This window comes from Periophthalmus magnuspinnatus, chromosome 2 (genome assembly GCF_009829125.3).
Source record: "Periophthalmus magnuspinnatus isolate fPerMag1 chromosome 2, fPerMag1.2.pri, whole genome shotgun sequence".
Lineage (NCBI taxonomy): Eukaryota > Metazoa > Chordata > Actinopteri > Gobiiformes > Gobiidae > Periophthalmus > Periophthalmus magnuspinnatus.
Window position 1 is genome coordinate 9,149,989 of NC_047127.1, and position 12,005 is coordinate 9,161,993.

Here is a 12,005-nt window from a genome sequence, read left to right on the forward strand (position 1 = left end):
AAGTCAGTGCTCAGACCAATCCTACTACTCCTTTATAATGTTGTTTTGCGTCTCTCTATGTGATTGGCACCTTGTAATCTCTAATAAGCACTTCGCCTGCCCATTAGCGTCCCCATTGTGTTAGCTGTACAATACTGCGTCCTGCCCGCTACGCCAAAAGTAGCTGCATAACTAGACTACCTGCTATTATCTTGAAAACACAGCCACTTCAAGCTACACAGTGAGTTCACTATGGGGTAAGTGGACAATGAAAAGCTTGCATTGTTGATTTCCTCACTCTCAAAAAACACCCCAAAACAAAACAAAAAACTCTAAACATATTATCCATATTACCTGTGCGTCATGAAGCTTCAGTTGCTAATGTCATGGGATGTTTTGGACCTCCTCTTGTTGCTTGCTAGCATCGAAAGTGTATTATTTCATATTGTAAAAAATTGATTGTTTATTGCAGAAAACGCTATATTCGCCAAAAAACAACATATTAGCATGTTTAATACATTGCAGTTTCGCTTTTGACGCTTTGCTCTCCACGCTAAATCACTCCCCCTTCAGAGCGCTATCACATTACATTCGACGCGCATCCCGCTAATGCAGGGGTCTCAAACTTAAATTAGCTGGGTGCCACAGGAGGCAGAGTCTGGGTGAAGGTGAGCAACATAAAAAAAGCGCTGTTAAATCTTCTGAAATATGCCAATTCTTGTGGATTTTGTGGATATACATCGTTATTTGTTGTATCTTTTGTGACGGCAGTACACAGCACAAGTGACATATGTGTTTGGGGTTTACCGATTTGGCAGAACCTTCTACACGCGACATGGTAACGCCACGCTAATATTAAACTTTCATATTGTCCTGCAGGCCACAAAATATCATCTCACGGGCTGCAATTGGCCCCCAAGCCTTGAGTTTGAGACTCCTGTGCTAATGAAACTCGTGCACAGCATATCAGATTTGTTAAGTTGTAGTGTATTATTGCTTTTGTCAAGATCGGGAGTGTTTGCGAGATTCCTCAAACATGCATGGATGGTATTTAAAACCTCTTCAGGCATGTTTTTGATGAGGAAACGTTGTAACACCTTCGAAAGTGCAAAAAGTCAATATTTCATCTTTAAGCAATATGAGTCACTGATTGCCTGACTGTAATTTTGTAACCCAATGCTATCTACAAACTAATTATATTTCTCCCCTTCTTTGGCTACTCAGTACAGCTTAGATCACGGCCCTATTCCCCTAAAACATATATTTTTAATCTCCACTTAATCTTAATATGGAAATACGAAGAATCACATTGTAACATGGGGATAAATTAATTGGCTTGATCACTTTATATATTTTATGTTATGACCCAGAGCATGCCAGGAATGCTCTGCTAGCTAGTTTAGCCTTTTGCTATCTAAATCTTTTCGCTAAATATCACTGTTTACTTGCAACTTGTTCTATTTTTCATTGTTGCAAATTGTACCAGATTTTTACCGTTAAAAGTGGCTGGCTGACTTGCTGGCTGACAGATCAGTCGTCTTTGCCCTATTCAATATTAAATGCGCTGTTCTAATTAGGCTTGTCAGTGGTGGAGGGGATATTGTTATTGTGGTATTAAACAACTGTAGTATGTGGGTTTGTGTGTAGCAAAGACTTCAGATGAATATTGCATGGGCTCTGAGCTGGAGAGGGGAGAGAACCGCAGTGCACATGCAGTCCACGTGAAAAACCAACCAAGCTGTCAATTCCACCCGTCTAACCGAGCCAATATCTGTGTTGGTCTTCTTGACTTTATGATTGCATAATTTGCCTCATCAAATCAGGTTAAAATGGCCATAATATGCTAAATCAACTTCTTTTTTTGTTTTCTACCATGTTATAACGTTGTTCCCTCATCAAAAACTTGCCTGAAGAGGTTTTAGATGTCATCCGTGCATGTTTGAGTAATCTAGTGATCTCTCCTGGGCCCTATTTGAACTCTCCGCACGGTTAGTTATAAGATTCTGTCTAATGCTTAGCCCGCAAGCCCACATCATCCATGCTCCCACACAGCAGTTTCCCATAAATATATAATATATACTAGTGAGTTTTGTGACAGCGAGGGACTAATAAGATTTCAGATGCATAATTAATTTTTCACGTGTTGAAAATCAGGCACCGCAGCTTCAACACAGGCAAAATTTACTCTACCTCTTTGTTCACAACTTAGAAGTGATAAACTGGTCGGTAGTATTAGTTATTAGTGATATAAATCTATAAAATGATCCTGTAGCATAGACTGTATATATAAATGGGCATAGCTAACCTGCTAGTCACCGTGTTCCAAATTAGAAACTCTCATGGGCACTTTCTCTATAACTGCTGCCCTCACGCTCGCCATTTTGAGCTTAAAATGTTTGTATTAACCTGCTCTACATGGTGCAGGCATTTTTATTTCACTATTGTGTCCATTAATCAAGTTATGAACATTAATCACAGACCAATCTTTCCCTGAGGTCGCTCCAGCTAGTGTTCACGATTTGATTGACAGTGTTGCTAATTGCCCTGCTAAACCAGCGGTGTGGGCAGAAAGGAGCGTTACCTTCAACAGCATCGCTCCGGATTGGCTCTTTGGTTGCTATGATACTCGCGGTCGTAATTCCTAATATACAACTCGGCTCAAAATTCGCCCTATAACTGCTAGCGTCGATGAGCTTCATTTGACTGGAACCTAACGCCACAAGCGACGTCACACTCCCTTAGTTGACTTCTTTATACATTGACAGTATGGCTTGGAGTGGCTGTGTATTCATATTATTACCAGGTCTACTTTGGATGCTACTTTTGGCGTTGCTTGCAGGATTCACACCAAACCGCTTTTTCTACAGTTGCCCAATACCTTGGTTGTTGGTCTTTTTGACTTTGTAGTTACATAACTCGCCTCATCAAATCACGTACATTTTCACATCATATAAAGAGGGTAATCTGGTTTATAGCAGCGATGGTCAACAATAGCGCTCTACGGCAAGCCACTTGGGACAAAATCATCCCACTTAAGGATGTCTGTTTGGCCTCAGTATCACACTGGGAATCAAGTTCAAAACCCTGATATTGACGCAATATAGGGCTTTTAAAAGTGCGTTGCGGGTCCTTAGAAATGCCGACGGAGCGCTTCTAATCAGACAAGTGTAATCACTCTGCAATCGAGCTGACATTTTAATCATTCCAGACCGTATGTCCAAATTTTTCATGAGCTTGACATTTGGAAATGCAAATAGCACGCTCGGCACAGAGAAAATGAGAGGAATCCATTAGCGATTTAAGTGTATTCGACGCGGCAGTCCTGGTCTTTTAAAATGCAGCTTTGTGTCAAAATAGAAAGATGAGAGGCCAAGGATCGATTATGAATTATGACATTACTCGCCTTTGGTCATGACACTTAAAAAAACGAACCCAAGGAAATGTTTTTTGTTTTTTTTAGAGCTGAAACGAAACAGCTTTTAAGGGAAAAATATGTTGATTTTGAGTCAAACGGCATAGGTTATTGAAAAGTTTTTAGAGTTGTGTAAAGGGAATTCGGAACGCTAGATGTGCTATTTAATGTTTGAACTAATTTTGACTTAATACACTTTTTAAAATGTACTTTTTGGAGCTTTCTACAGTGTTAAAACGTTGTCCCCTCATCAAAAATATAAATACAGAAAGGCATGATACAAAACAATGCACTACAACTTCACAAACCTGATGCGATGTGCAGTAGTTGCATTAGCGGGGTGCACTCTGATTGGGTTTTGACAGCGCTCTGAAGGGGGACTGACTTAGCATGGGGAGCAAAGAGAGTGGGGATGAAACTGACACTAATTAACCTAGATTACTGAGGTATTACATTGATATAAAGCCAAATGGTGACATAAAAGAAAGTACTATGATTTAATATGTTGAAAATGGCATTCTATTGTCCAAAAAAAGAGTGTTTTTTATTATCATTGTATTGTAATCAGTACTGAGTTTGAAATTTTGGTATCAGGACAACACTAGTAGCATGTGATCATACTTATTCTTATCACTTATTTCTGTTCTTGTCTTTCCTCAGTCCATCCGTGAAGTGACCGGCTACGTCTTGGTGGCGTTGAACCAGTTCGACTACCTTCCCCTGGAGAACCTGAGAATCATCCGAGGCACCAAACTTTACGAAGGACGCTACTCTCTCGCTATTTTCCTCAACTACAGACGCGACGGCTACTACGGCCTGAAACAGCTCGGACTCCGCAACCTCACCGGTAAGTCGCCAGAAAAGTACCTCAATACCTGTGTTCACTCTTGCACAAATTGGGACCAAACCCAGATACACATGCAGTAATCAGAAATGCACGTGAGTAAAAATACGCTTACTTCAACATAATATTACTCAGGTCGAAGTATAAAGTAGTGGTCAAAGAAATGATCCAAGGAAAGCTACGACTTAAGTAACAGTAATTGTCTGGATCATCTGAAGTTAAGGTCAAAACCTGAAATAATGCACAAAATCTGATACTTTCAAAAGATAGACACGATTGAAAGCATGTTTTTTGTTTTATTTCTTTACTCTTAAATCTTGTGTTGAATACTGTGCGTCTCAAACAATGAAGTGAACTTGTTTCTCAGTAAGAATGCGACACATGCTTATTTTAGGATGTCCTCACTGGAACTTGCTACTTCGGTTACATGATACAGGTATTCGTTTTTCGGTTGATAAGAGGCCTTGTAATACATCTTTTCAGTGACTGCAAGCATCTTTTAGTGACGTGTTCTACCTTCCTGTAAACAGTTAATGGTATATTCTTTTATGACCTTGTATGGGCAGTATGTAAAAATAGTTTAATTCCTTATAGGACCAGGCTTCTATACATAGTACTTTTCTCGGGGTATAAGTACTGGATGGCTTCTTTGTAATGTGCCTGCTGTTTGTACCTACACTCTGCTGATATCAGATAAAACAACCCACCACTGTACTAGACCAGGACTAAGCAAGGACTAAAACTGGACCAAACCAAATCTACATCAGGACTAAACCAGGATCACACCAGTACCAAGTCGAATTGCGCAACCCGCTTATTCAAAATACTGTTTACTTTATCAATTATTTCTCCGCTTTGCCCCGTTTCCCATAATGTACATTTCTGAGTTGCTTTCACCCATGCACATTTAATGGACTTTTTAATTAGGTCTCCAAATTAAAACACAACTTTTGAAGTCCATAAACTAATCTTCTGCTTGGCTGTACATAAGGATCAAATGTCTGTGAAAACTCCCATTTTCATGCTAATTGAGTTTTTGTTTACATTCTGCTCGAAAAATACCCACTTTCATATTTGATTGTTCAGGAATAAATACTTATAGTAGGTAAATTGGTTAGATGGAATTGAGGTTAGTTGCATAATGGATTTGTAGTAATAGTTGTGAAGTAGTGGGAGTAGTGATAGCAGTCATAGAAGCAGTAGCATTAGCGCAGGTGGGTATAGTAGTTACATTAACTTGAGTAATTTTTCTTGTACTTTTCAGAGTACTGTTCTAGCAGCATAGTTTTACTTCTACTTGAGTAATATTTTTTTATTGAAGTAACAGTACTCTTAAGTAAAGGTTGTAAGTCTACAAGTGGCAATATGAAATGATTTGAACATTTGTTTTTTGCTCCACTCCTTCAGATATGACTTAGTCTCATTTTTGTGTCTGTCCTTTGAAAATACTAGTGTACAACTGTAATATCTGTGTAATCCCTCAGTCGTCCAGGTCTGATCTATCGTAAAAGCCAAAGTTAAATCTGTCAACTGGACAAAAAGTTGTAAGAGTGAATACGTTTCGCTGCTCATCCAAGCCTCTTCTTCACTTCTCGTCAGATTACTTGTGGACACTGCTTTATATCTATCTGAAGGGAGGAGCTAACTACACTGAAACTGTAAATAGTTATTGTTGACAGTTTCAGGCTTAATGGGCCTACTGGCTTGCTCTGTTGTTCTCTTTGTTTCCTTTGTTTGCTTTGGGTCTGAGGATGGAATTATATGTGGGGAACAAGTAATGTCTAAAGCCCCCATTCCTGTTCAAGGACGGTCTTTCCTAACAAAAACTGCTTCTTTAACTCCCTCTTAAACCATGTCTTGTCTTTAGCTAAGATCTGAACCTCACTATCTTCAGAGGAGTGGTTAGTGGCTTTGAGATGTAGATCTACAGCAGACTGGGGTCCAGAGGAGCTCTCACGACTACTGTTTCTTGGACCAATACTTTGTACTTCTAACTAAAATATTTGGCTACTCTACCCACCTGTGAGCATTAGTAATAGTTTTAAGAATAGTAGTGGCAATAATAAGGGTTATTGAGGGCTGCAAGATTTAGAACACATACTGAATTGTGTTTATTTCTGACAAGCACTGGGATTAGATTTTCAGTTTATGTTTTAATAAAAAATATTTTATTAAACTGACAAAGCCAGAATCACATTTCAGAATATGTTTGTACAGATCTTGGGTTAGCAGTTTTATGCAGGATAATGATATGTAGCTCTGGTGGTAGTAGTAGTAGTAGTAGTAGTAGTAGTAGTAGTAGTAGTAGTAGTAGTAGTAGTAGTAGTAGTAGTAGTAGTAGTATTAGTATTAGTATTAGTAATAGTATAGTGTTACCCAATAATGAAGAAATATTGCAGTTCGAGCACATGTTAGGTCAGACAAGTGTACTTTTTCTCTTATGGTCAGTCATCTATACTTCATACGCTTAAAAAAGTGGTCAAGTTGTTCAAAAATCAAAAGTACAAAACGGTCTATGGTATTTGGTCTGTTTGATAACTTGTGGTGTGAAGATGCTGCTCGACAGTTCATAATGGAAAACTGTGATATGAGATAAAGGTCAACAGTGGAACTCAAACTCTTAAAATGAGAAGAGACAGGCCAATCACTTGAATGTTAGCTGTCTAAAAAGATGACTTGAGAACTGATGAGAAACAGATATTGCATACTGAATTGACGTTTCTTTCACCAAATGGTATAATCACTATATTATGAGTTTAAGTGGTGCAAAAGTCCATGTTTGAACTTTTTTATGACTTTGGTTATAAGATCAGTGAATATCTCCCTTTCAAAACCAGGTGATAGGATTTGCTTTAGCCAGTGGAGAAAGGTAAGAAAGTAAATGTCCGTATAGACCCTCAGTCGTCCAGGTCTGATCCATAGCAAACGACGAAGTTTAAACTTCGTCGTTTGGTAAGAAAGTAAAAGTAGTAAAGTACTGTACTGTGAAATTTGTAGGTATCTATTTAAAATTTAAAGTGGGAACTTTTTACTTTTACTTCACATGATTTTAGGGGTTATTTTTACCATGTTCCTGGAGTTCAAGCTTTGGCTTTGACCAAAAAAAAAAAAAAAAAAGCTTTTACTTGAGTAACTTTTTTCCTTTGTATCTGTACCTTTTACTTAAGTAACAAAATGGACTACTTCATCCAAATGTCAGTAGGTAAATTAATTAATCCCCATCTCTAAGAGCTAAACAAACAGGTTAAACAGGAGTGGTCCCAGTATAGAACCCTGTGGGACACCATTACACATTATGCTTATAATATATTGACATTTTCATGTTACTATGTTTGTTGCTACTTACAAGTATCAAATACGTGGCCACCAAGTACGGCACGTTATAGCAGTTAAATAGTAGTCAGATAGTTAGCAGTAGTAGTGACTGTAGTAGTAGAAGTGGTAGTAGCTGTGTTTATAGTGTTTCTCGTAGTTGCTTGTAAAACAGTTTGTGGTATTGATGTGGGTAATGTATAAAGTCTATTTATCAATTTTAGTAAAGCACGCAGCCACCAAGAAGAAATTTGCACAGGACTCCCACAAATGTACATGAACATGAACCGTATCAGGCCATTTTATAGCAGATAGTAGATAGTAGATAGTAGTAGTAGTAGTAGTAGTAGTAGTTGGTGGATAATCTAAGAAATAAGTCTATCAATTTTAGTAAAGTATGCACCCACCAAGACACAGATAGTAGTAGCAGTACTAGGTAGCAGTCGCTGTGAAGACATATTGCAGTTCAAGTTGTATTGCGTTATCGTATTTATATCATTATATCATATCATATAACAGTATTGCATTTGCTGTGACATGGGTAATCCAAAGAATAACGATCAAATTTGGTAAACTAAAGACCTGAAGACAAAATGTGCAAATCTACACGCACATGAGACATTCTCGGGCACATTAGCAGCACATTAGCGATTCTTTTGCGGGCCGGGCGGTATGGGAGAGGTGTCACCCGCTCTGGCCTCTTCTACATTTTTCTTCCATTAGATGACACCTCCGCCTGGGGCCTTTCTCTACAACCATCATCACTCATGTTTCAATCACAGGCACTAATGTTGAACTAAGAATGATCGCCCGGGGCCAGCGCCGACAACACTTTGAAATATTCCAATGATCAGAACTCTAATAGAACTTTGATATTTTTCTAAATGTATTCTGGCTCAAATTTCCACTATATGTCTGACTGATGTCCTCACGACACCTTTGCTGAGACGACAAACTGTGGAGTAAGTTTCTAGTTTGAAGTTGGCTTGATTTGGAAGTTCGAGCTAAAAGTTAAGTGCTAAAACAGATGGGGGAGAGGTAAATACGTACTTCTTCCTCCATAGAATATACGGCAAAAAAAGCTCCGACCTCTTTCTGCATCTACTAATAATGTATTTGGGCTATTGTCAGTGGTGGAAGAAGTACTCGATTTTGTTACTTAAGTACAGATACCAGGCCAAAAAAAAACAAACAACAACACTGAACAAACAACAAAAAGTCAAGTAAAAGTAAAAGTATCACTTGAAAAAAATCTACTGTATCTAATCTAAATCTAGTATTAAAGTACCAGTTTAAAAATGTACTTATAGAGTAAAAAGTAAAAGTATTTAATGCAGATTTTGAGGTCTGAAAAAGCTATAAATGTACTGATTTCGATGAAGATTTGTGCTGGATACAGAAAAACAGGGATATAGATACAGTAGTCAAAAATCTACTCCAGTAAAAATATACTTCAGAATAATATTAGGCAAGTTTAAGTATAAGGTAGTTATCTACTACTTTTTTTTCTAGCTGTTTTTTAAGAACATGTTAAAACTAAATCCCTCTGCTTTTTCAACAGCTCTCAAAAATAATCAAACAATATTTTTTTAGTCTCAAATATGTAGTAGAGTAAAAAGTACAAATACAGGTACCTGCTCTCAAATGTAGTGAAGTAAAAGTAAAAAGCATCCACTTTAAAATATGCTTACAATTAAATTTTTTACATAAATACAGTACTTCACTACTTTTCCTTCTTTACATTCCAACTCCGAAATATGAACTATAAGCAGCGCTGTGATTGGCTGTACTTTAGTAGCCCATCAGGTTCACTTTACCATCTTAGAAAACCCCACAAAACCCCCAAAATGTTCTAAAAATGTGTGCGCCCCAAAAATTCCTGTATGGGAAAATGAAAGATATGTTTGTAAGAGCTAGGTGCAAGTTAGATAAATTAAAATCTATACTTTTGCGGTTACCAAATTGTGAAATGCAGCTCTAAGGCAACCATTCTACACTAAACTGTTTTGAGTTGCCCTGTCCCTGTTTTCATATTTAGTTTTGGCTGAGATCGACTCTGCCACTAAGCCACTGGCACATTCGTAAGATATATAGATAATTAGTGAAGCTCAGTGCTCGTGGTCTGCGCCAGATTGCCTGAGTCACTGAGAACATAGTTAATTGGGTTCAAATTAATAAATAAAAATAAGAAATCGGCCAAACAAAAGACATTATGGTGGACATTTTAAAATATTTTCTAATACGCTTGACCCTAATCACACTATATTTCCAATGGTCACTTTTTTAAATTGCGTTTTTCCATCTTCAAGGCACTTTTATATCAAGAATCCGCACACACATTCATACACGAGTGTACGCAGACACTGGGAGCGAGGTGGGTTAAGTGTCTTGCCCAAGGACACAACAACACCATTCATCTGTAGGAGTTGGAATCGCCTATGGGTCACTAGATCTGTCCGCCCTACCTACCTCTTTACGTCAAGAGTGGGATTCGAACCGCCAACCTTCGGATCAGAGGACACACGCTCACCAACCTACTGCTACTTTCACGCATATCGCTATGGAAAAGTGATTGAGATACTTTTGCTTTGCCCAAAATGTGCCACAATATGACTTTAAACTTGCCTACCTCCATCACGACAAGCCACTGGCCAAGTTACACGTCAGATCCGTGCAGAGGCGACCCCGCTCACAGTTACGACGCACGTGTTGCGAGGTAATGAGCGCGTACAGCTGGTGATCAGGTGGTAAGTTGAGGACTGAACAGAAATCAGGACGTAGGAGGGTCCCTTATGAATAATAAACGAAGGCCGTGTGCAAATCAACTACGCACTCTCTCATTCAACTCCAAACAGTTCTTAACACAGTCCATTAAGCACGGCTGCTCCTGTTTACCACGCTGAACAACAGGGTGGCCCCCGTCTCATGGTTGGACACTAGATCTAATTTGTTTTTCCGCTACAAGGTGGAGCGGGGGCGAGGGGGGCGCGAGGGGTAAACTGTGATGCCCGCAGGAGAGGCGTGCAAAGCGGACGATCGATGCCAGGGAAAGAGCCCGAGGCAGGGTACAACAAAGGCTTCGGAATACCAGAGTCCCAGAGGTTTCGGCCGCTCATCCTGATTGGTTCACAACAAAATCCGGCCGATATCTCTTTTTCTTGTTTCAGAGTCTTTCATCTTCTCTCTGCCGTAACCTCTCATTTGGAGCGGACAAAATTGCAGGCGAAATTACTCCTGATGCCTTGGTATGTTGTGAAGAATAGCTAGGTGGTGGATTTTTTTTTGTTTTTTATTGGCTGCATCATAGAGGACATGAGGACAGGTTGGATAGCGGTCTCGACTGGCACGCATTAGAGAATTTTGGGAAGGTTTTTGTTTCCCCAAGGATATCAAGAAATGAGCAAACTCCTGGTCAAATATGTCCATCTTGGTGGTATTGAAATTCCTCAAAGAAAATTCGACACATGAATAAATTTATAGTGGCTTTGGAATTTGAAAATACATTTGACATGAGGTTAAGCAATTGGAAATCAAATGTATCTTTCCAAAAAAAATAAAATAAAATCAATATCTTTTCTTATTTAATGCCAAGATATGTAACTGTTTGCCAAAAATGACTAAAATAAAACATTTTTTATTTTTTATTTTGTTGTGTTTATTGCACTGAAAAACTTTTGTCCATACTCTGAGCGGGCTTGCATCTCCATAAACCTGACTCTTAATCACCTGGAGGATGGCTGTCACCTGCTGTAACCTCCTGAAACCCGAGCTCTTGCATAACTTGCTTTATTAATTTCTCTTGAAGGCTGATTGGGACCTGATGAGTGTAAAAACAAATAATTATCTTTTTACATTATGTAGTTTGTGAGAAAGTTGATGTAAAACCAATGTCCTCATATGTGGACATTTTAATCATTTTGATAAAACATTTGAATAATAATTTGCAAAAACTATTTATTAAGACACTGAACACAGCAACATTTGTCCTGAATGCAAAAACAAAATGAGAAACAACAACTGTGCCTCTTGGAACAATGTGTCTTATGTGAAGAGCTGCTGACAGGAGCAGGAAACATAAGCCTACACAAAAAAAAAAAAAAAAATATTCTGAACATTCTAAACTCTTAAAAAGATTCTAAACTGAACATTTTTTGCAGTGTTGCTGTTCTTGTATGCTGTTCTTCTTCTAAAAATGTGCATTGTGGCCAAGACAACCCAAAATGTGGACACCAGGTTCTAGGAGGTTAATAGAAATGTTGCTCCTTTGGCAATAATATTCCACAGTACGGCTTCAAACGTTCCTATCTCCATGGAGAATGTGCTGAAGGTTTGAACTTCCATTGAATGATGCAGGTGAAACGGTGAAACCTTCAGAAAGTTCCATACTGTATTCCTAAGCAAACCTAAAATGACATTACATTCCTGCTTATATCTGATTTTTTTTTTTTTTTTATGCAC

General features: G+C 38.4%; 1 protein-coding gene across 1 annotated transcript in view; it reads left to right on the forward strand.

Annotated features, from left to right (window-relative positions):
* LOC117384930 (receptor tyrosine-protein kinase erbB-4-like) overlaps window positions 1-12,005 on the forward strand; it is a 540,640-nt gene that overhangs the window by 315,625 nt on the left and 213,010 nt on the right. Inside the window, exon 3 of the mRNA XM_055228388.1 lies at window positions 4,052-4,238. Within this exon, the coding sequence (XP_055084363.1) occupies window positions 4,052-4,238 (187 nt within the window). The remainder of the gene's footprint in view (window positions 1-4,051; window positions 4,239-12,005) is intronic.